Below are 22146 nucleotides of genomic sequence, written 5' to 3'. Positions count from 1 at the left end.
GTCTATTAAGACATTTTCTTTTTTTTCATAAAAATAAAGTAAATTGGAAAAGAGAAGGTTAGAATCAAGAGAGCAAAAAGTCTGAGGAACGGAGAAGTACGTGAAAAGGAGAAGAACCAAAGAGGAAGAGGACCTTCGAAGATTCGACTCTGAGGTAAGGGGGGATTCTTCGGGTTAGTAATCCTTATGCGATTATGGGTAGTAGGATTGATTAGGACTGTCATTTAGTTCAATCGGATGTGTCGGGTTTGGGGATTTTGTTAGGTTTTGATAAACCTTCATAGTTTTGCATGATCTTGATAATAACCATGATATATGTTGTTATTTGGTGTTTAAAACTTGTTTGAAATGTGTTACAATGTGTAATTTGGTGATGTTTATGTGTGATATTCGTTTTTGGACGAATTGGTTGAATGGAGAAAAGTATTTTGCTGTCAAAACTATGAAATTGATGTTGCAGGTACGTAGGAACCGGTTCCTGTGTGGGAGGAACCGGGTTCCCATTACAAAAACAGAGGCATGGGAATTCTGGGTTGCTGGGAACCGATTCCCAACTAGAGACAACCCGGTTCCCCATAGTAAAAATCAGAGACGAGTTTTGGGACACATCCAGGAACAGGGTTCCACATAGGGAGGAACCAAGTTCTACTGTGTGTTTTTGAAAAATTGTTTTTATTTCAAAAACCCATAACTTTTGATCCGAGTGTCTGATTTGTGTGTCGTTTGGGGCACTGCGAAGCTGATTTACTAGCCTATATGATGAATGGGTGAAATGGACGTGGGTCCGAGTTTTTATCTTGTTTATATTATTTATTGGGTGATGTCTAACATGTATGCGTGTGATATACTTGTATGAATGCTAAAACATATGCATGCTTATTGGTGATGAATTGGTGATTGATAATGAGACGATGTAATACATCGGATTGGTGATGTTGTAAGCATGGTATACGTTGCATTCATTCGCATACATTTTGGTGATGGATCCCGATGACGTTGCGGATCAAAATGGTGGGCATAATTCCCATTGTGAGGAATTTGTGCTAGTTGGACTGTATCTTGGTGATGAAAAGATCAGTTGGATGGGTTTAGCCCATGTATGGTACCACATGCATAGTGTCAGTCCATTCATGTGCATTATAGCATGATATAACTAAATGATTGTGTAATGTGGTAGGTAATACATGTGAATTGATGCTTGCTTGTTTGTAGTAATTCCGAATACATGTATGGTTGGGTGGATGATAATTGCTATGATATTTTATTACTTATGACTGTATAATGCTTATTAATTTCGAATGAAACTCACCCTTACTTTGATGATTTCAGATTAAGGAGTAGCGGCATCTTGATTTGGTGAAGATAGCTCGTAGGCTAGTCCGTAGTTCGTGTTGAGTCATGCTCTGATTTGTAACACTGGGAAAGATAGTCTTAGAGTTACTTGTGATACACTATGTTACCATTTTGGATTACGTATCGTTGACTTTATTGGTTATGTTTTATAATACTGTTGAATGAGGTTCCGCTGTGCTGAACATGTGTTTTGATATTTTTGGATTAATCCTAATAAAGCATGACAAACGACTTGGAGTTTTCTTTATATTATTGATTGTAACATCCTTGCTGTATGATTACTCTGATTATTATTATATTTTCCGCGGGGGTTTTAGAAGGGTGTTACAAGATGGGCAAATTTTGGGGTATGAAAATGTGTTTTTCCTGTTTTCATGAATTTTTCATGAGAGAAACCCCAACTCTCACTTTAAGATGACACCATCTTGAAATTCATATAGGTGAAGGTCAGTTTGTATCTATTTCTTGAGATACATATCCTCCTCGTTATAGAACTTCATTAAGAGTTTTTTTTAAAAAAATCAACCTTCAATTATGTAATAGTCAACATTGTCACAAAATGTTGCACTAACTTCCAAATCAACGACTTGTTGTTACCCATTGATTCTTAGGTTAAGATGTATTAACTTCAGATTGGGTTGCTATCATTTTCGGAACGCTTATTCAAGGAGTTTCAACCTCACACCTCTCGAGGTTGTCTTCAATAAATCCCTGGCCAGTAGTTTAGTAAATGATTTATTCAAATTATAGATCGATCGTACATATGTGAATGAAATAATTACATCTTTAATCAATTTTCTCATAAAAGAATGTCTAAGGCTTTAGTGACCAGAGTTTTCATTTTACAATTATCTGAATTCTCTTGCTAAATTGGCTTAACTGTCACATTGTGTTAAGACCTTTGAAATATTGTCTATAGCCAATGGAACTTCCAACAGAAGGTCCCTCAATCGTTCAACTTCTTTAACCAGTGGAAGCGATATCCATACACTATGGTTTCATGATCAAGAGAGTAATGCATGCTTGTTTCCTGCTCTTTTAAGAAATCTCACCCCTAACTAGTGTAAATATCCACTTAGTTGTAAATATATGATCTCCAGCACTCGATATCCAACTCATATTGGTATATCCTTCTAATATGGCAGGAAACTTACCATGATGGAGGTCAAGACTTGGTTTTCAAAATATAATAAAAAATCCTTGTGATCGAAAATTAAATGCTCACCATTTAGATTGCTAGTAAATCTACTCATTTACTAATTTCAAATGCTATGTCGAATATAGTACATTGCACTAGAAAACCAATTTCACTTGTGTATTCTAATATGACCACAAATCTTCCACCATCATTTTGACATTAAGATCAAATTGAACATTCACTTTCTTGAAACGTGATAGTTTGAACTTATCAATAACTTTCTCAACAAAGTGTATTTGACTAAGCTCATAACCTCCGATATTTTTGCATTACTTTGATCCCCAAAAGAATGTCAACTCGTCCAAGGTCTTTCATCTTGAATGTGGAAGTTTTCTCAATATAGTATGTTTGACTATGTTTTTAACCCCCACTCTTTCGCTTTACTTTGATCCAAAAGAGTGTCCATTATTTCAAGATCTTTCATCTTGAATATGAAAGCTAGAAACCTCTTTGTTTCTAAGATTCCATTCATCTTGTTTCAAATGATCAATATGTAATCCACATAGAGACAAAGGAATATCACAATATTCTCACACAACTTTGTGTACAAACACTTGTCACGAGATGTAGATGAAGACGATTTTTAGATAAATGCATGATGATATAAGAAGGTTTTTAGATGAAGTGAGAGATGAAATTATGAGCAATTTAAAGTAATATAGTATAAATTGCAATGAGTACCTTATTTCAGTTCTCTTGTCTCAAATATTCACTTGAATTTCTATGTTCAACCTTCTTGATCAACTTTATCTTTGATGTGCATGACACTTTTTATCCTTTTCTTCTTTGATAGTCTTTGTCTTCATCAAAACTAGATATAAGATATATTCTTTAAAATCTCCCCCTTTTTGATGATGACAAACTCTTTGAATTCGTGTTTTGATAAGATTTAAAAGTCTCCCCCTAAGTTGTGTGTCTCCTCTTTTATTTATTTATTTATTTATTTATTTATTTTTTTAATCTTTCGTTCATTACCAGGAAGCATATAACCTTTTGATTTCTCCATGTAAATCTCCTCATCGAGATTTCTATTTAGGAATTTCGTTTTTAACCACCTATTGATGAACAATAAGGTCTTGCAATGAAGCTAATGCAAACAAAACTTTAAATATTATTGTGCTTGCTACTAGTTCATATGTGTTGAAGTAATCAACATCTTCCTTTTGTCTAAGACCATTTGGCTACTAATTTATCCTTGTAGGTGTTTAGTGTACCATCACTATGATACTTCCTTCTAAACACTTACTTGGGTCTTGATCCTTTAGGTAGATCAATAAATTCCCAAGTATGGTTAGACATGATTGAATCCATTTCTTCTTGGATAACATCATTCCAAGAGAAGTCCCTTGAAGTTACTTCTTCATTGTAATTCTTAGGATCATCTTCCACTTGAAGAATAATAGGAATATTACAAACAAAATTCACACTATTTTCTTCTACTAGATAAGGAAATATGTCAACAATCGATTTTGTTCGGTCATAAATCCCTAGCCTTTCAGACTTTCTGCTTATTCTATGTTCGAGTTGTTTTTCAACAATCATTGACGAACTTTCAATTTGTGTTTAAATAATTTGTTTCCTCACGAGGTTCTTCTCATTTGTGGGAATTTCGATTTTCTTATCTTTCGTGATAATTTTTTCAATGAATTCCACATCTCAACATTCACTAACTACATTAGACTTGGAATTCAAAAGTTTATATAAGTCGTAATCCATTTCTAGATGATCTTGATATGCCTTATAATAATAAATTTCACCAAACACAAATAATTCACATGAAATCCAAATCAAAATTCAATTTGCACAATGTGTTTGACTTTAAAGAGAATTTTTGGAATCAGAGTTCTTTTTGTCATCAAAAGAAAGTCAATGAGGTAATGTGGGAAATGTGTGGTTGGAAATAGTGTGGAGTCTTTGGTTACGTAGGAATGAAATTATTTTCAATAACTCTACTTGGAACATGAGAGATGTGGTTTGGAGTTGTAATGAGCTCGTTTGGAGGTCGTATATCAAGAAAATTATGCAACCCAATTGTAACTTTTATGAGTTTAGCAAAAATCTTTTATTTTACTTAAGTTAGATTCTATTTAGTTAGGTAATTGGTTGGCTTTGTTTCCGTCCTCTTGTAATCAAATTCTTTAGAACTTGTATTCTTTATTAATACAAAAAAAGTGTCTTTTAATACTTTATTCATTTATGTAATCTGATTTTTCTCCCTTTCTTTTCTTTAATTTATAGGATACATCCCACCTCAACCATTGTCTTTCATACTTACCATTTAAAATGATAATGGATATTTTTATACCCTAAGAATTTTTTCTAGTGAAATTTTTATAATTAATTAAAGGGTTAAATAAGTTTTTAGTCCCTATAAATATGACACTTTTCATTTTTAGTCCTTACAAAAAAGTTCGTCAAATTTTGTTCCTCATAAAATTTTCCGCCACAAATTTTGGTCCCTCCCGTTAGATTGATGTAACGGAGGCTTACGTGGCATGCCACATGTCTGGCCACGTCTGACAAAGCATAATTCAAGAAAAAGAGGCATATTGCGGGGGTTTTAAACCCCCTTTAAATAACTGAAAAAATAATAATTTCTCACAAACAATTAATCAAATACTTGGTAGACAAATGGTTTTTGCATTATGAAAAAGATTCAGATGCCACAAATTTAGAAGAAATCCTTTTTTTATAGACATTATTTCTTCCAACTTATTTGAAGAAATATCTAAATCATTCAAATTGATAAGTTGACAAATATTTTGTGGAATAAACCCATTAAAAGAATTGTTTGAAAGATTAATAGTATATATAATTAAAATAATTCATAAAATCATTATTTAAAATACAATATTTTAAATTTATAAGAAACAAAAATTTAGTCTAACTTTTTTTAAAATAATTTTTTAAATATTTAATTTAAGTGATTCATGATAACATATGTGAAGTTGTTACTATAACTATATTGTTGTTATTTATTCTTTGACTTTATGATTTTTATATTAAAAAAAAACATCATTAATGACGACTGGAATTCGTGCATGTTAATTAATTTGGATCGGTTGTTAAGTTAAATGAACCGGTCCAACCATAGACCTCAATGATTTAGCAGCTATAAGTAGAGTTGGGTTTTGAGTATTAGGATTAGTGGACCTGCTTATCCTATAGTTTGCATGGATAGTAGATTTGTATGTCTATGAATATGAATATGGGGTTAATTCTCTTGTAGGCAAGTTTCACAAACCCATAATATGTTTTTAGAATTAATTATACTTATATCAGACTATGCATCAATGTGTCCGTATTAGTATGAATAAATATGAATAGTTATAGGAGAGACCAAATCCACTCAAGAAACAACTTCAATGTTGAATAAAATATTTCCAACCTTGAACATAAAGGTTGCATCAATGAATAACTTATATGAAACTAACTCATTTGAGAGAAGACTCAAATACTTGTTCATATGTATAGTACCTTAAAATCACAATTCAAAATACTTGCCATTATAGCTGAATTTAAACTTGAATTCCCTACCAACGGTTTAATTAATTGCTTGTAAAAAATTATTATTAAGTTATTTAAAGGGGGTTAAAACCCCCACAATCCGTCTCTTTTTCTTTAGTGTTGATTGTTACTGACATGGCGTGCCACGTAAGCCTCCGTTAGAGTAATTTAACGGGAGGGACCAAAATTCGTGATGGAAAATTTTGTGAGGATCAAAATTCGATAAAATTTTTTGTAGGGACTATAAGTGAAAAGTGACATATTTATAGGGATCACTAACATATTTAACTCTTAATTAAAATGACATTTATGGCTATTTAGTGTGATTTTATCCAATTACAAAAAATATAATAGTTATTTGAAATAAGAAAAAATAAATTTTTTAAACTTAATGAATAAATAAAATATTTGGCTTGTATATAATTGAAATACATTCATTGAATGAATTTATAAAATAAATAATGGAAGGAGTATTAATTAAAAATAGTAAAAGGATATGTCTTTGAACATTTATTTTACACCATATTAGATGAACCATTTTTTCTTAAAGTTGGTGAATTAAGATATACATAAAATTATACATTATAAATAGGAGCCTTACTTCTCATAATTGATCAAGCTCATCCCTCTAACGATATTTCTCGAGAATATATTTTCAAAGCATGATTTACACCCCTAGCTTCCTCGTGTTACTTCCTCAGTCCTTATGGTCTCTTTTCCTTGTTATATTTGTTGGGTATATGGTAATCAAAACCATTAGATACCATAACCCTAACAAACCTAAACTTCCTCCAGGTCCAAAACCCTTGCCTATTGTTGGTAATCTTTTTGAAATGCTTGCAAACAGACCTACTCATGCATGGATATATAGAATGTTGAAGGAAATGAATACCGAAATAATATGTTTTCGGCTCATGAATATTCATCTCGTCGTCGTTAATTGTCCTACCATTGCACTTGAATTCTTCAAAAAACATGATTCTAATTTTGCATCAAGACCAAAAACCATGGCGACTGGTATCATCTCCAACGGATACATAACTACAATGTTAGGACCGTATGGAGAACAATGGAAAAAGATGAAGAAAATTATTGTCAAAGATTTGCTTAATCCGTCCAAACATGAATGGCTTCGAGGAAAAAGAAATGAAGAAGCTGATAATCTAATATTTTATGTGTACAACAAATGCAACAATGGTAGCCCTATGAATGTTAGAATCGCAATACTACATTATTGTAGTAATGTGTTTAGGAAACTCTTTTTGAGTACCAGATACATTGGAAAGGGTATGAAGGATGGAGGGCCTGGTTCTGAGGAGGTTGAACAAGTTAATGCTGCTTTAGATTTGCTTAATTATATTTTTTCTTTTTCTCTATCAGATTTTATCCCAGGAATGAGTCTACTAGACCTAGATGGTCATAAAAGCAAGATCAATAATGCAGTGAGGATAATGAACAAGTGTCATGATCCCATTGTTGAAGAAAGAATCAAACATTGGAGTGATGGATCAAAGAAAGTTGAAGAGGATTTGCTAGATGTTTTGATTAACCTAAAAGATGAAAATAATAATCCGTTCTTGACGGTGAAGGAAATCAAGGCTCAACTTGTTGTAAGATTTAACTTTCTGTTATCTTTCTTTATGTATCCATACTTACAAATGATATACTAATTAAAATTTAATGTAGGAATTGATGATGGCAACTTTAGACAATCCATCAAATGCAGTAGAATGGATATTGGCCGAACTGTTAAATCAGCCGGAACTACTGCAAAAAGCTACTGCCGAGTTGGACACTGTAGTCGGAAAAAATAGGTTAGTTCAAGAATCAGACATTCCTAAACTCAACTTCTTGAAGGCTTGTGCAAGAGAATCTTTTCGTCTCCATCCCATAACAGATTTAAGTCCTCCCCATTTTGCCATAAATGATACAATTGTTGGAAATTTATTGATACCAAAGGGTAGTTATGTGTTACTCGGAAGAACCGGACTTGGCAGAAACCCAAAAGTATGGACTGAACCAAACAAATTTAAACCAGAACGCCATCTCAAGAATGACGGGCCGGATATAACTTTGATAGAACCGGATTTAAGGTTCATGTCCTTTAGTACAGGAAGACGTGGTTGTCCTGGTTCCATACTTGGAACCACGATGGCTATTATGTTATTGGCAAGGTTGCTCCAAGGATTCACTTGGAGTATACCTCCCAATATACCAAGAATCAATCTCGCGGAGGCTGAAGGTTTATTGTACCCTGCTGATCCACTGACGGTTATAGCAAAGCCAAGATTGCCCGCCGAATTGTACAACTTTGGAAGCAGGTCGAAATAAGATTCCATGGCACTCTTTTATTTTATGTATGTAAGTTACAAATCCAACCATTTTACCTCCTTTCTCAATCATGTCAGGTTAAAAGGGGATATATAAATAAGGTTGGGATTTGCTTTAAGAATAATGTTGTTTAGAATCTATGGAAGATTTGAAATAAATGTTACAAATAAATAAATAAATAAATAAATAAATGAGGATTATCTTGTTGTTATGAACCATTGTTTCTAATTTATTAATTTAAATTTTTACATTATTGATTATTTATTATATATTTCAAATATTGAATCTTTTAACAATTTTTTTTTGACAAAAGCAAATTTAACTTTTTTCATTATTCAAGTAAGAGGAAATACAAGGAGGAATCTCGTCAAACATGCGTCGAGTCCTAGAATTGGCCGCCTTAGTTAATGTATGGGCAACCAAGTTCGCTTGACGATTTATAAACTTTACCTTAAAGTGAGGAAAATCTAGTAACAAAACTTAATAGAAGACATAATAAAATTAAATTGAGTTACCACCTATGTTTGACCGTAGTCCATGGACATCCCACTTTCAAAAAAAACATGGCCAAGGTAGGGTGCTAACACATGGGATAGCTTCCTTGAGGGCTAAGGCCTCCGCTTCTAGAATAGATAATGTACCACCATCCCAAGCAATTCCGGAAACAACAAAATCCCCATGATCATCTCGACGACACCAACCACGGTTTGTTGTCCCTAACTGACGGTGAAAACCTGCATCCACATTACACTTAAAGAGACCACTCGGCGGCGGACTCCACTGTAACAAATTCTCATTATTACATTCGGAGTGACAAACTTGTTGAGCAGAAAATCATTCTTGCCACTTGTGCAAGGCTGGCAAGGCTAGCCAACCAAGTTTAGTAGCTTCTTCCTTCTCTTTATTACAAACCCAATCATTTATATTCTTCCACAAGCCCTCTATCATTACTACTACTCTACCAACAATATTACTATCTTCCTTGCAACAAATATCAATAATAACAGATTTAGCATCCTGAAAAGAGTGGAAACAGAGAGATATAACATTAAACAATCTCGCTGCCCGCCAAGAGGAAACTGCTTCCAAACACCTAAAAAAACATGCCAATCATCTTCATAATTGTTATCACAAGACGGACAATTGGGAATACATGAAACATGATGCTGACGGAGTCACATTCTCGTCGGGAGACATTGCCTACAAACTATCCAAAAAAGAAGTTTTACTCTAGCCGGTGTCTATATATTCCATAAGCTATTCCAATTACCATTCCAGTCACCCCTCCATTTCTTTTCCTCGCCTTCCTCCAAATGTGATACCCGACCTGACACTATAAGATCCATGTTGTTCTTCCTTCCAAACCAGCTTTTTAATATTAAAATGCTAACGATGCTTATCCATTTTCAAAATTTTAAATATTCTATTAATTTTTTTTAAAATAGATAATGGAATTAACGGGAGCAAAAGGGATGCTCCGACCCGATACAAAAACGAGAACCGCTACCTTTCAAAACAAAGAAGAGGTAGAGAATTCCAAGAATAAAAATTACATAGATTAGCTCTCTTATGAAAAGCACATAACCACCTCCAAGAGATTAAAACAATATCCGACATACATTCGGTAAAGCTAAATTCTTCCTTTTTGAATATCACCGCATTACGCTTTAACCAAATCATCCAAACCGTAGCAAGCCAAACGGTACCCGCAGTCAATCTCTTATTAATGCAAGGAATTTTCCGGAAATTATAGAAGAAATCCCCAAACTCCTCAAGCGACAAAAAACCGGATAAATCAAGCCACATGAAAACCCTTCTCCATATACGAACAGAAATCTCACATAAAAAGAAAAGATGAGATAATATTCTATTAATAGAAGTATATGTAACAACTATAGAGTTTTTGGCTCTGTTTGGTAAGGCATAATTTTGAGATTATGTCTTATAGCTTATAGCTTATAAGCTCATATGACAATTTAAACATGTTTGGTAACGGTCTTTTTATCACTAACTTATAGTTTATTTTAGTAGTTTATAGATTATTTTTCAGACGCTATTTCAAATAGCGTTTTAGCTTATAGCTTATCATTTTTTCTTCCTTTTTATTATCCTTATTATTTTAGCATAAACTCATTTTATCCTTTATAATTTATTTTAATTTCAAAATAATTATGTATTAAATATCTTTTATGTCATTTTACATTTATAAGTTACTTGAACTGTTAATTTTACCAAACATTTCAATTAGCTTATCAGTTATCAGTTTTAACCATCAGCTATAAACTATAAACTATTAATCATCAGCCATCAGATATAAACTATAAGCTATCAGCTAGTTTATCAGTCAACCGCTATTTTTACCAAACAGACCCAAAGTCTTTGTCGTTTTTTAGTTATAGCAAATTTTTGTTATATTTGGATGAATAGACAAATTATTATTAGTTAAGGGAAAGATCCATTATCCATTTGTAAAATGTACGAGGTTAAGAAATTTTTTTGTCACTATTCAAAGCCAAAAGCAAATGTGATTGGAACAACCCTGAGTAATACTAAACTTCTAGGTCTTACTAACATCCACAAAGTCGCGGGTAAAAGTATCATTGGTAACTTTTATCCACAACAATACCTTACTAGTAAAGTGAATCTTAGGCTATGTTTGGGAGTTTGGAGGGAAGCGGAGGGGAAGGCTTCCAAAAATGAAATTTTAAAAAAATATAGGAAAATATTTGACATTTTTAAAAAAAATGATTTTGTTTAGAATGATAAAAGAGTCATTATTATTACTAAATTTTTAATTTTCAGAATACTATAATAACTTAAAAGATATTTGGAAAATTTATGTAAGCCCTCTAAAACCCTCATTCAATACAATTTTTGAGTTCCCCCATTTTATGGGGTTTTTGGTGTTATGAATAAACTCAAACCCTCCAAAACCCTCCTACCCAAAATCTTTTTATCCTTTTCACCTAATTCTTCCTATTTTTTAAAGTCCTCCCCTCTCTTCCCCTCCAAACTCCCAAACATAGCCTTAGAGTCGATGTTTAGCGTTGAATCCCAACATCAATTTTAGCGTTGAATCCCAACATCAAGACTACTAATGTCATTCTAAATTTTGGTTAGCTCATGTTATTCACCTAAATTGTATTTTTTTTTCTTCTAAAATGTATTGTTTCTGCACAACCAACATTATGCATTCAATTTTCATACACTTTTTAAAAAAAAAAAACGTTATTCCCATGCGGATCATCGGTTAATTCGAGGCCACAAATTTTTTATAGTCAAAATAAAAATAAAATATCTCATGTGAGATTAAAATAAATATCATAAAACATATTCATCTATTAATAATATTGTTACAAGAAATTTGACTTTTAGTGACACTCAAAAAGCGTAGGCAAATTTCTATTATATCCATAAATCATTGTATCTACAGATTTTTACCGTCCATACAAGCTATACAGACTATAGTTTCGGATATTTAGCCGATGATTTAAACATTTAGTTAAACCAACAACTTCTGATTGAAGATACAGATTTATGGTTTTTTTTGTAGCTACGGTTTTCTTCCGTCACTATATAATTTAACCAAATTTTATGTTGGTATAGATCTTGATAATAATATTTTTGTGATAGTTTTTCCTATTATTCTGTTTAAACACTCGATTGATATACTTCAAAGTCAATTTTTCCGCCTATATAAACACTTCACATATTAATCAAAATATAGACTAAACAATTTGGATAAATATATTTAAGAAACAAGTTCTTACAAAAGTGTCTCTCCATCAAAATTGTAAGAATTAATAAAAAAAACTTTTAGAGAGAGAGTCTCCCTTCTCTCTAACTTTTGGTTAGGGAACGGGTGCATGTATGGAAGAACAATACGCAGCGAAGAAGGATGGGGAAGGAGGATGGAGCAGGGTCAGTGGCTATAAGGGAAGGTGGCGAGGGTCTGCTAAATGAAATGTAGCGGGCGGAGAGCGAGGAAAGAAAAAAGTGGCTGAGGGGGGTCCAACACCTCCTTCTTTGTTACAGAGTTTGGTGAAAATGGAGGGAGAAGGACCTTTATTACGAATTCAAGGACCTGAGTGAGATTGACGAAGTGGTAATCCCATCAAGAAGAGATAAGCGAGGAAGATGGTACGTCTTCGTTCGTTTTTTCCAATGTGAAGGATGTGAAGTTGTTGGATATCAAGTTGGATAGCATTGTTCTAGAAGGGAGGAAGATTTTTGCAAATCTTCCCAGATTTAAGAGAGGTAACAACGTGTAGGAGAGTTCTTTTCGGAAGGAAGTGGAGAAAGTTAAGGGGGGGAGTTTCTAGGACGAAGGGTGGTTGTACATGCTTCTTTAAAACTGATGTAGGAAGTGCCTTTATGAAGAGATCTGTCACATTATCACTTGAACGAATATATTAAATATCAACCTATTTGTTTCTTTCAAGTTCTTGTGTGAATGAGAAAAACTTGGGAGGGATATACTTGGTTCTGTCACTTTTTATGAAATTGTCATACCCCAACTTTTACCCCTTAGATCCTATCTCTATTTGCATTGTTGCACATCATTGGTTGGCTCCTAACCTTTTCGAACGCCTTGTTGTATTCACTTTACTTTTATGCACCACTAACCTCATGAAAAGTACAAAAATATGTCTTGTTTGTTTTGTTTCCCCTTATAGGCATGGATTGAATCAGGTGAATCAAGAAAAGTCTCCTTAGCTAGAACCTTGATATGCAACAAATATTGATCAAAGGCTCATTTGTCATCATTTGATCATCAAAAGCTTGAGTTTGTTGGCCAATTACAAGAGATTTTCATCACGATGCCTTAGGATGCAAGAAAAGATAAAAATAGCAAGTGTTCACAAGTGGTTTGACCTATTTTTTCCAATTCTCAAGTCGAAATTCAAAAGTTCATAGCTTCTTCAAATTTTGAAGTTTTTGAGTGGTTCTTTTTGCATATGAAGTTGATTATGTTTGAAAAGCCACGAGAAATGGAAACGTTAGAGGTCGCTTTGTGAATTTAGTGAAACTTGATTTAATTTCAATCATGTTTTGCCCGACTTTACCAAATCATGCATATGACACATTTCTTCATCTCTAATTCGTCATTCGTTTCTTATTTTCATGAAAATTCTAAAAAAATATTTAGTACATGTCATTTTCATTTTTATTTGCATTTTAATTCAAAAATATCAATAAATTATAGTCCTTTATTAGTTTCGCTTAAATTTACATTTTTGCATCATTTTAATTCAAAAATATAAAAAATATAGCTCATTTGCATTTTTATTTTTAATTCATTTTTTAGTCAATTACTTTTTAATACTAATTATTATTTTTATTAGTATTATTAGTAGTATTGATTTTTATCTTTTATGTCAAGATAGAGAAAATGATGGAATGCAATTGGTTGGTACCACCCTCTCATGCATGCACGATGTTGAAAATATTGCAACAACATTTCACATTCCAAACTTCAATTTTCACCAAAATGACCAAAACAAGTCCTGCATCAATAAAGAAAGAAAGCAACACATCAAAAAATGGAAAGCAAAAAAACTTAGTAGACAAGTCTTAATCCTCACCTCTCATCTTGGTACCTGCAGAATCAAAGGGTTGTATTTGATTCCCTTCAAGCCCTCACTCTTCTTTCATCTATATAACAAGGAGAAAAACTATAGAAGATGAGGAGTAGAGGGTAGCCACAAACAGTAACAAAAAGAACAAAGTAGCCACAACAAGAACAAGGGGGGAGAAAACATTTGAGAAAACTCTGCATAATGAATCTATACTTCCTCCAATTTTGTTCATAGTAAAGCTCCACCTGCATAAACTTTCTTCTACAATCAACCAACAAATTCGTAGTTTTGTATCCTGAAATACAAATGCTTTGACTTTCCCATTATATAAGGGAATACGTAGGCACAAGATGCGATGTCTTGGCAAGCACAATAATATAAAAAAAATAAAAAATCTATTCCTTTCTTTATCCTTGCATAATAATTAGAGAACCGCAAGTAAAAATCACGCTAACACTCATTCATAAACTAACTAAATGGGTCTTATCAAGTACGATGGATGTGAGGGGTGCTAATACCTTCCCCTTGCATAACCGACTCCCGGGCCCTAATTTGGTTGCGACGACCATCAAATCCATTTCTTTTTATTCTCTTAGATTTTATTCGATATTTTCTTTTCCTTTTTGGAATGAATAAAGATCGGTGGAGACTATGTTGTATGCTTGACGATATATCTCATTAAATATCGGTTGAATAGAGTAAATTAACAACATATTTAACATTATTATTTCATGTAAACATAAAATACACCTAAATAACATACACATTCTTAAGCTGATACATATTTTAAATATAAAATTAATACAAGCACTTTAAACATTATTCAAATACATATTTTTAAATAGTTACTTAATTTGTTTCACCCCAACAAAATCAATTGTCTCAAAATAGGTATTATCATTTATTGGTTCAATCTCATTAAAATTCACTTCTTTCCCTTTTTCCTCTACAAATGCCATTTTTCTTATACATAAATGTTCTGGTGTTCTAGACACCTTAGACCAGTAGTCTTTCGTTCCGCATCTATAGCATACATCCTCATAATTTTCGAGGGGCCTTCTTGGATATACTTACCCTTTCCTTTGCGATTCCAATTATTTTGGTCATATCTAGGATATCTATAATTATTCATATGACTTCGTCCACGTCCTCTACCACGAAAATGGTTTCGACCGTGGAAAAGGTTCCGGCCATGATATCTGTAGCGGGAAAAATTTGAGATCAAAGCCATTGGTTGAATTGACTCATTATTTCAGTGAAAGTCGCCACCGCGCTTTATTGTTTCTGAAGGAAATGGGAAAAGAGCGAAATAAACCCAAAGTTTGTTTTTTAAACAAAAAGAGATCTTAGGTACGGGTGTTGATTATACAAGGGGAAGGTTTTAAGCACCCCTCATATCTGTGGTACTCCACAGGAACCTTTTTGAAAATATGTGTTTATTAAAAGATATCGTGTGCAATAAAAAGGTTTGTTTGATATTTTTTTTTTTAAATAAGCTCGCCAAGACATTACATCTTGTGCCTACATACCTCCTCGGTGCAATGGAGAAGTCAGAGCTAATGTAGTTCCACTTAAAAGGGAAGATTTTTTTAAAAAAGAATAAACACTTTATCATCATAGGAGAGAATACTCGGCCATTGATTTTTAACATGAGAACAGGTGGATTCTTTGCATCACAAATGAAAGAAGGGCTCCAACTTGAATAAAAACAAGTATGCCACTAGCTCTCTCAAGTGGAAAAGATTCCATCATATCAATCAATATCAAAATCGTGGGGTATCGCAACTCACTACAACAATTAATTGTGTCTAAACTTTGAAAGGAATGCCAACAAGTGCAAAAAGATATTTTAGAGAAAAAAAATTTAAAAGAGTTTTACAAACATAAGAAGGTTTTGGAAAAAGCGAGAAGATTTTGAAAACCTAAGAAGGGAAAGGAGATGAAGGGACTATCCTAAAGCATAAAATAAAAGATAAGAAAAGAACGATCTAACCAAAATAAGAAGTTAACACTTGACATTAAGAGTCAAGGTAGATTTACCATCCTTTGGACTACCAACACTAAACCAACACAATACCACTTAGGGATCCAGATGAACCTATTATCTTTAGCATAACTTGCACCAAGTCTTTGGAACACATCATAAAATCTTGACAAAAGTCGGGCAGAGTAACAGCTGTATACAGATGAATTCCTTATCACAATGTCTTGGAATTAACCTTCAAGGACTTTCGAGAAAATACCAGTATACACAAACAGGAAACAACTCAATGCCTTGGACTAAACTCCAAGGACTTCCAAACAGAATAACAACAAGATAACAAGGTCCAGAGGTGCTAAGTCCAAAAAGGTCCAGGTCTCCAAAATGCTCGGGATAGTAACAAATAGTCCATAAAGAGCCTTAAGTATTTTTTATCGTTTTAAGTTGATTATTAATGTTTTATGCACAAAAATAAAATATGGTTCAAATGGACAAAAGGAAAATAGCGGAAACATAAACATGATGAATGATAAAATGAAGCATAGAGCGAGAAATATAAAGAACAATATAATAAAGTGCGGAAATTAAAGTCAATTGTTAATTGTTTGCAAGATGACCATCTTGAAACTTGTCAAGTATATCATCGATTTTGGAAATGTTAGCAAGATGACCATCTTGAAACTTGTCAAGTATATCATCGATTTTGGAAATGTTAGCAAGATGACCATCTTGAAACTTGTCAAATATATCATCGATTTTGGAACTGTTAGTAATTAGTAAATAAAGATCGATGGTGAGTAAATGATGATCTCGGGTTTTAATTCAATGGAAGTTCATCAGAAGCTTGATAAAATCAAAGCGACTACACGATAAACTTCCATAAGTCTTAAACCAACCGCATACAATCTTTGCCATATTTGATTTTTTTTCAATCCGGGACAATGAGTGTTGCGCTATGTTAAGCAGATTGCCAAGAAACTTATATAGAAGTTACCCTACAATGAGGCCGATAAAAAAAATTTGTGCTAATGCATGCGAGAGAAATGATATGTAGATCGTTCTCCGAAAGCAATACCGCACGAAAAGAAAAGAGGCAGTGGTCTCATCTTCATCAAGAATCCAAAAGAATTCCAATGATATCGAAGATTTTCATCGACCAAAATTAAAAGAAATGAAAGATGGAATCGCATTCAAAGATTCCTTCCATCTTCAAGTTCAATCACTTAATATTGCGGATTAGGATTCTCATCCCATCAACGCCCTAAGTCCATTGACTTTGAAGAGGAATTAGACCTCTAAACTTGTAATTCAAAGAAAATATCAAAAGAATGGAGTAGGAGAAGAGTTAGAATCAAAAAAAAAGTTTAACAAGGCAAAAAACCATATTCTGTCAGCATGAAATCGATTTCATCAGGAGGGAAATCGATTTCACTGCTGCATTTAAAAAAAAAACAGGTCACGCACATCATGAAATCGATTTCAACCTTAAGGAAATCGATTTCACTAGTGTATTTTTCAGCAAAAACAACATTTAAAAGAGAAAAAACTTGTTCAAACATAAAACCAAACACCTTGTGATCTTGGATACAATTGTGCACGAAATTATCATCAAGTCACCATCAAATATCACCAAAATAACACCATAGATGTAGCACACATAATCAACAAAGGATCACATCTTGAAGGATGGAAATTGATCTAGATATTTACCAATTCTTGCACACACTTAGAATCAACTTCAAGAACAATCACCAAATGCTTTGATCTACCAAAAATGTATGAAGAAATAGTGTTTGGATGGAGGTTTAGCTCAAAGATTAGTGAGATTCAATGTGAATCTCACTAACTTTTTATGGAAGAAGAGCTTTGAATGATTTGGGAGAGGATGAAAAGAGAAATTGCAAGAGTTTTTTTGGCTCTCCAAGCTTGTGAAATGAATGAGAGGAGGCCTCTATTTATAGAATTGGAAAAGAGGGTAGTGGCAAATTGGTAATTGTTTCTTGGAGATTAATTTGAATTTAATTGGTAAGGAAATGGGATTAAAGTGAGGTTAATGAAGGGAATTATGGTAATGAGGTGGAAATTGGTGGGAAATAAAAATGATCAAGTAAATGAAATTGGTGCTAACAATCAAATGGTACACATGTCATCAAATGAGGGTGTATGATAGGATTTAATCATGATGAGGCATGGAATTATGAGATCAAGAATATTCTCCCAAAAGATGGTACCAAAGATCACCAAGTTTGAGAATTCTTCATTTTTTTCCAAAACTTGTTGCATGAAATCGATTTACCCAGGAGGGAAATCGATTTCACCCTGTTCAGAATGTGACCTTGGTGAAAATTGCAGCATGGAAATCGATTTAACGGCCATAAAATATAAATGGCAGTTTTTTGTTACTTGAAAAAAAAATTAAGTGTGTTAAAAAATATCATCTAGCCGTTACAAGTGTTAAGATAAAATATATGGTGAATGAAAACAAAAGATAAAACACATTAGTATCAAAGATACAAAACATATGGTGAATGAAAACAAAATATAAATAATATCATCTAGCCATTAAATATCAAAGATAGTATCTGCATATGAGGTATTAGACCTATACTAAATATAAAGAGTATCTGCATATGGAGTCTCAGACTTCCGTTAAATATAAAAGTTAATATCTGCATATGGGATTTTATACCTCCACTAAAATATAAAAGTTAGTAACTGTATATGGGATTTTATACCTCCACACAAAATTTATAACAAAAATATCACTTATTATAAAGCACTTGACAAGTTGCCAATTTTCTATAACACGAAGTAAAATAATAACGATAATAGCCACTCTAGTTATAAATCACTTGACTGACTGCCAGTTTTCTATAATCAGGGCAAATAAAAATAGTAATAAGATTAAAGAGATAAGTATAGAATATATACCTAATGTAGTAAAAACTTCTGATAGAAACAATCATGCTAATAACGTGTTGAGAAAAGACAAATGTTTGAATCTAACTTAATTAATATTTATGAACTAATATAGTGAAATTAGTTACTAATCAAATTATAATATTAAATTGAAAGAAAATGAAGAAGAAAATAGAATGATAACACTTATGTCTTTCAATATAAAATAGTGCATATTTACACGAACCAATGAAATATTTATACTAGTAAAAATATTACTATTATATTAAGTAAATAATTGATATTATTATTCTATCTATGATAAATTATATGTCACCAATAATTTATCATTACTATTTTATTTTAACTTTGACAATTTAAATAAATATTTTTTAATAATATAATAATTATTTATTTAATTATTATAACAACATCAACATTGATTGATGTCCTTTGAGAAAAAACGATCATGGTCGGTTGGTGTGATCAAAATAGCATATAATTTCTGTTGATCGACACAAGTGTGCACTACGCCAAATTTGGCTTTTAACAGCACACCTACGAAAGCGCTTTTGCCCAAAAGCGCTCTGGTAGGTTTGGCTAAAAACAAAATTAAAAATCACGCTAGAAAAGCGCTCTTATAGGGGGGTAATGAAAGCGCTTTCTAAAAGCGCTCTTATAGGGGGTGGGAATGAAAGCGCTTTCTAAAAGCGCTCTTATAGGGGGTGGGTATGAAAGCGCTTTCTAAAAGCGCTCTTATAGGGGGTGGGTATGAAAGCGCTTTTGAAAGCGCTCTTATAGGGGGTGGGTACGAAAGCGCTTTTAGTAATAAAGCGCTGGTATAAAGGGGCATATGAAAGCGCTTCTGAAAAGCGCTCTGGTAGCCCTTTTTATAATTTTCATAAAACTAAAACACGCTATTTTATTCAGAAACCAAAAACTTCTCCGTACATCTTCTTCTTCTTCCTCGCTCACGTACTCTCTGCTTCCTCGCTCTCACTCCCTCCGCCGTGGTCTCAGCCCCTCCTCCGTCCCTCCGTCGTCGTCTCAACTAGCCGCCGTCGTCGTCTTCTTGCTGCTTCTCTCAGAATCAAAGTCTTGTGGGATTTTAGGGTTTTTCTTGGTCAAAATCAAAGTCCAGTTCTGCTTCTGTTCAGGTAAAGTCTTCCCACTATTTTAAGAGCAAATTGTGAGAATACTTTGAAACATTTATGAGAGATAATGGTATAGTTTACTCTAAAAGTATGATATCAAGCAAATAGTTTCTGGTTCTGCTTCTGTTCATAATTTCAGTAATGTAGAAATTTGTTTTTGTGTTGCTATCTTATTTGATCCTGAAGTGATAATGGTATAGTTTACTCTAAAAGTATGATAGCAAGCAAATAGTTTTTTCTATGTATCTTTGGCTTATGATTCATCATAATGGTATAGTTTACCATGTACAATGTTTGACAAGTCTAATATATCTTATCAACAAATAATCATAGCCTGATATATCTTTGCCATTATATCCAAATCAAATCCCACTCTCCTTTGATTGTAAGTCAGTTCCTTCACTATGCTTCTATTGCTTGCTTCTTCTTCTGGATACAGGCTCAACTCTCCATCACTCACATAAGTTAATTCTTCTGATTTCTCTAAATAACACGATATCACGATAGAGGACGGTTATTGTATTTTGAAAGTTAAAGAAGATGTTTGTGTTATTTAGCTAAATCTAAAGGGAGTTGAGTGTATTTTCCTCTTTATTTTGTTAGACATCAATGCTGCGCCGTTATGAAAATACATGCTAAATTGTTGTTTTCTCATGAGATATAATTGCTCCACCTTGATTTCTCCATTTGTATGACTCGACTATGATTTGTGGTCGTTTTCACGACGTTGTTTTGACATGCGTAGTTGCTGCCCCGGTTTCTAAGTAGTTGTTAAACTTTGATTTACCTTGCGGTACTATGTATCTAGAATTGCTATAACATCTGGGCTATGATTATTTTTCAGGGAATATTAAAGATTTTTTAAAAGAATATCACTAGAGACATCAGATTAGCTTACGGTGTGTGGTTCCAGAAGTTTCTGAATTTCTCTAAAGGTAATTAGTTATTCTTTTGCTAATATAAAAATGTATGTCAAAATAATATTAATCTATTCTTAATCATTGTAGTTTGTGCTACAGTTTGCATATAGTTCCTTCACTTTTATGATATTTGTATTTAACTGCATCGTGTGTGTGTGTTTAATTTTACAGTTACTTTGAAGTCTCTGGTTTCTACTTGTACAACGCCGATTCAAACCTACCCATCTCCCACATAAAGTCTAACTCAGGTTACTATCCCTTTCTTCTTGCTTATAGTTTGTTATTTTCTGCTTATAGTTTATTGTTTATGGTTCTATTTAATATCAATTTAGTGTCTCTCAACCAGTTATTAATTCTAAACCGTTTATTAATTATTTTTTACATTTTAATTTTAGACTGCTCCTATAAAACCCGCAATTAAGGGTAAAGGGATTTTACAAGAGGAGGAGTCTGTTGCATCACTAAAAGAGGTACATTTAAAGTGTTAATATATAATCTGAATCTAAATCTACATGATTTTATATTTTACCTAACTTATATGATTTTTAGGTATCCGCTCGGGAGTCACAACAAGTGACGCAGCGAGTTCGTAGCGTACCACCCACTGGTCCTCCGAAGATAGCGGCAAAAAAAGGCGGTGCTTTTGTGCCTCGATACCAGACGACGCTCGCAACAATGGTTGATATGTCCGATTTGAAGGATGGTGCTTTACGTGAAATCAATATGGATGAAAGTGTCTTCGGTATTGAATTCAAGTCACATATTGCAATTGATGACTTGGAAGAGATTTTTACGCATGAACAACTAGGCGTCGGTGATATGCACTCATACATCCGGTAATATTCACTCATCTGATATATTATTTAATTAGTCCCACAATATAATTTATTTACACATTTCAATGAAAATAATCTAATGTTTATTATGTTTTTATTTAAGGTTGTCGTATGACAGAGTGTTGCGCGGGACTGTATTGTCTAACAGATTCCGTTTCGTGTCTTCCGCCCATTACAGCGGAATGGCAATTGATTCGGAACCGGAATCAGTTAGACAGCTCTTAGTCGATAGATTCATGTCCACCGGCAATTCAGAAAGTCTGCATCTTTGGGCGTATAATACCCGACCAGTAGGGTTAGTTCTCATTCTTGGTTCATCTAATCTCTGTTTCTTTTGTGTATAGCAAAATTTTCATATAACCTATTGTTTTAATTTATAGAGCACACTG

At 33.1% G+C, this 22146-nt stretch overlaps 1 protein-coding gene across 1 annotated transcript; it reads left to right on the top strand.

Annotated features, from left to right (window-relative positions):
• Window positions 1–6690: 6690 nt before the first annotated feature.
• Window positions 6691–8485, top strand: LOC131636350 (isoleucine N-monooxygenase 2-like). Its single transcript, XM_058906967.1, has 2 exons — window positions 6691–7668; window positions 7745–8485. Exons 1-2 carry the CDS (start codon window positions 6721–6723, stop codon window positions 8387–8389), a joined length of 1593 nt encoding a protein of 530 aa, XP_058762950.1. The 5' UTR covers window positions 6691–6720; the 3' UTR covers window positions 8390–8485.
• The last annotated feature ends 13661 nt before the right edge of the window (window positions 8486–22146 follow it).

This window comes from Vicia villosa, unplaced genomic scaffold, assembly GCF_029867415.1.
Source record: "Vicia villosa cultivar HV-30 ecotype Madison, WI unplaced genomic scaffold, Vvil1.0 ctg.001700F_1_1, whole genome shotgun sequence".
NCBI classification, from domain to species: domain Eukaryota; kingdom Viridiplantae; phylum Streptophyta; class Magnoliopsida; order Fabales; family Fabaceae; genus Vicia; species Vicia villosa.
Note: the sequence above shows the minus strand (reverse complement) of the source record. Positions and strands in the feature narration are given on the sequence as shown.

Bases quoted from the DNA above. Each gene is read 5' to 3' on its own strand.
- LOC131636350 (XM_058906967.1), top strand. From the start codon at position 6,721: ATGATTTACACCCCTAGCTTCCTCGTGTTACTTCCTCAGTCCTTATGG. The intron at 7,669-7,744 runs GTAAGATTTAAC...AATTTAATGTAG, and splicing joins AAATCAAGGCTCAACTTGTT to GAATTGATGATGGCAACTTT.